This window comes from Rhagoletis pomonella, unplaced genomic scaffold (genome assembly GCF_013731165.1).
Source record: "Rhagoletis pomonella isolate Grant_MI unplaced genomic scaffold, Rhpom_1.0 Rhpom_scaffold_00006, whole genome shotgun sequence".
NCBI lineage: Eukaryota > Metazoa > Arthropoda > Insecta > Diptera > Tephritidae > Rhagoletis > Rhagoletis pomonella.
In genome coordinates this window covers 28,278,284-28,281,786 of record NW_023458560.1, presented here as the reverse complement: position 1 = coordinate 28,281,786, position 3,503 = coordinate 28,278,284, and the positions used below count along the sequence as shown (strand labels likewise).

The following is a 3,503-nucleotide window of genomic DNA, read 5'->3' as shown; positions in this document are numbered from 1 at the left end:
AAAAAAATACAAAAGTTCTTTAGCTGCAAAGCCAGCAGCTCATGAAAGTTAATGTTTGAAGCTGGTAAATGAAAAATTGCTACTTGCTACTAACATGACCCTTCGGTAGAAATATGTACTCATATTATTCATACAAGCATCTTACTTACTTAGTTACCGAGTAACTATCAAGAGATGAACTAAGTCTGAAGTAGCATTCTAAGCTGATTAAGGCAAATATTAAAGACGAAGTTAAAGCTCAGATTTGACTTTTCTGTTGCCATATTTCGATTACGACTATGTATGTACATTAGGCCGGGTTGACCTAAATACACATGAAAAAAATTTTCTTATTCCCGATAGATAGATGGCTACTTTGAGATGACTCTGATTCTATAAAGCTTTTCGTCCTTACTGAGTCCACTACCATAACTATTTCCTTTAATATTATTATTACGAATCTAACCATAACCATAACCGTAACCACGACCGGAACCGTAACCATAGCCATGACCATAACTATAACCACAACCATAATTATAACCATAATCGGAACCGTAACCGTAATCAGAACCATAACCATATCCATAACCACAACCATAATCATAACCATAACCATAATCATAACCATAACCATAATCATAACCGTTAGCATTTCCATTTCCATTACCATTACTTTTACCATTACCATTTTCTCTACCATTACCATTAACATTAACATTACCATTAGTATAATCATTATCATTACCACTACCACTAACATTACTATTACCATTACTATACCTTTACCAGTATCACTACTATTGTCATTACCATTACCATTATCATTGTATTAGCATTACGATTACCATTGCCATTAAAATAACCGTTACCATTAAAATTAGTATTACCAGTACCAATACCATTACCGCTATCATTGCCATTAGCATTAAGATTACCATTACCACTACAATCATCATTACCATTATCATTACCGTTATTACTACTATTGCTACTCTTCTTCTCCTTCTGATTTGGCCTATAGTCGTGCGTCGGTTTGGGTCGAGACCAAAAAACTCTACCAATTTCCTCTCTCTTTTGAGGATTTGCGCCAGCTGTTCATCACGAGTCCAGATAGGTTCTTCTGGACTTGGCCCTACCATTTTATTGGGGGGTGCTTTCATTATCCAATGCTGCAGAAAATTCTTGATATCTGGCAGCACGGACTACATGGCACCTAGCTTTTAGTAGGAGCAGGGCCGTCGCGAGAAATCTCAGGTCCGGCTTGAAAAAGCACGATTGTATTTATTTAAAGGCATGCGATCATTTTCTTTAATATATAGACTCAGAAATAGTCAGCACGAATCGGAATATATTTATAATAACAGCCTATAAAGAAGGAGCAAAGGCATTGTAAAAAAATGATAACAAACTTTAGTTCTGATATTTCAGGCCGCCTAAAAAGCCCGAGACCGTGTGAGAAGGTTTCGCACAACGACTGAGGAGGAGGGATGGCGCAAGGGAATGAAACCTAGCCGTATATCCCTAAACATTTTCACGGACGGCTCTAAAATGGCAACGGGAGTGGGTGCTGGGATTTACTGCCGGGAACTGAACCTCAGGCGGGCAGTTAGATTACCTAACCATTGCAGCATATCTCAGCAGCAGAGCTAGCCTACACCGAAACGACAATCAAGTCAAAAGTATAACTATACGCAGATAGTCAGGCGGCAATTAAGGCAGTTACATAACATTTCATCCATAAACGTCCTTCGCAGCCGGGAAGCCACTGGCAGGCTAGCCGCCGACAGAAGGCTGCATATCTATTGGGTGCCCGGCCACAAGGGAATAGAGGGTAGTTAAATATCAGATGATACTGCCAAGAACGCCACCAGTCTGACTCTCTACCAGACAAACTACATTCGTACACCACTTCAACACTTGTACAACGAAATAGAGGATAATATGATTAGGCAGTTCAGGGCTAGATGGAATAAGTTAACCACTTGTAAAACTGCAAAAATTATGTGCGAAAGAAGCAACTAGAGTTATTACCGGATTTCTTACGGGGCAATGCGTGGACAGGTGCACGAAGTGAGCGAGAGAACAGTAAACCTTGAAGCATCTCCTCTACCAATGTCCTGCACTATCAAAACACGACTAAAATTCTTGGGAGCACACCAATTCGGGAAGTTAGAAGACATCTCAAAAGCAGAGCTGAAATTTCTACTTAAATTCGCAAAAAGCGTTGACATCCCTGTGATGTCTACTTTAGCGCGAGAAACGAGCTCCAACTAGCAACGCTAAGGACTTACTGGTCTATGGGCGGTTCAACGCCAGCCAGATTAACCTAACCTAACCTTTCATTATCCATCTATGGCTGCCGAGTCGAAGAATCTTTTCACTGGAGCCTCGTCATCAATGCGCACAATATGCCCAAGCCAGCGCAATCCTGGTGCCTGTGTCAGAGCAGATCTTCGCTGCCCGCTTAGAACAGGTCATTGGCTCGAAGTTGTTATTTTTGGGCCAAATTATTTCTAATCTCACCTCGAATTGGGAAGTGAGCTTCGTCCCTGTATATTGGTCTAGGTCCTTTTAACCAAACTTGACACTAGCTTCGCAATTCAAAACCGTTGATAAGTGCTTCATATACGTATATCTCAAAAGTACTCTGGACGCCCGAAAATAGGTTTCTACTCCTTTTTAATTGAATTTACGAGTTGCATTCCTATCTGTCCCGGTATGCCTCAATAGTCGTTTTCGTCGGAATTGACTCCCGGATGCATATTTCTCCGCAGCAGCGACTCGGTAACCAAACACTTCTTCAACTGCAGCATGAATTGATTTGGAGAGAGAGTACCACTGCTCATTTACATGTATCTAGACTATGTATGAGGGGATGCTTTTTCAAGGACTATTGAGAGCCGATGATGAAATTGCATGGCTTTCGGCTGTGACTGCCGCTTTCCGATCAATTCTCCTTGCACAGAGATGCACGCCGACCTTGACTGTAACAATAGAGTGAACTGAGGCGATGCTTACTCCTCGGATAAAACACAAGTCAAGTACGCTCATCTTCCGTTCATCCAGCGGTATGACCAAATATGCCTTCTTTCACAGTGTCGCTAAACTCTCCTCCATCCTGTAATGCGACAATTAACTTTTTACTTGGCTAGGCCCAGGCCCAGCGCACAACCCATTGCCAGAAGGGTTGGAAAATAAACGCATATGGATATCCGCTTATTAGAAGACAAACCCACTGGTGAACAGAAGCTACTGACTTCAGTGAGCCCTTAAATCCAAATGTGTGGGAGTGACCCCCAAAGCCACGCTTCTGCCGTAAACAAAAGCTCTATATCAATTGGTTACCGTGTCTCGCACATGGGGTAGTCATCTTGCCGAGAGTGCGTGAACGGGGACACAATATTCGGGATTGATTTAAGAAGTACGAAGACAAATAGGAATGGTATATACGGCCATACTCTGGTATAAAAATATGGGAGTCCACAATAAAGTTTCGCAAGCGCGAATAGACTCCGAAAACT

The 3,503-nt window shown here is 41.7% G+C and overlaps 1 protein-coding gene across 1 annotated transcript; it reads right to left on the bottom strand.

Annotated features, from left to right (window-relative positions):
- Positions 1-440: 440 nt before the first annotated feature.
- LOC118741857 (keratin-associated protein 21-1-like) lies at positions 441-1,121 on the bottom strand. The gene is made up of 3 exons (XM_036473830.1): positions 1,075-1,121; positions 758-997; positions 441-654 (listed from the first exon to the last, which is right to left on the bottom strand). Exons 1-3 carry the CDS (start codon positions 1,119-1,121, stop codon positions 441-443), a joined length of 501 nt encoding a protein of 166 aa, XP_036329723.1.
- Positions 1,122-3,503: the final 2,382 nt, after the last annotated feature.

Coding starts and splice junctions, on each gene's coding strand:
- LOC118741857 (XM_036473830.1), bottom strand. CDS start 1,121: ATGGTAGGGCCAAGTCCAGAAGAACCTATCTGGACTCGTGATGAACA. Junction 998..1,074: donor ATCTGGACTCGTGATGAACA/GCTGGCGCAAAT, acceptor GCACGACTATAG/GCCAAATCAGAAGGAGAAGA. Junction 655..757: donor GTGATACTGGTAAAGGTATA/GTAATGGTAATA, acceptor TAATGGTAAAAG/TAATGGTAATGGAAATGGAA.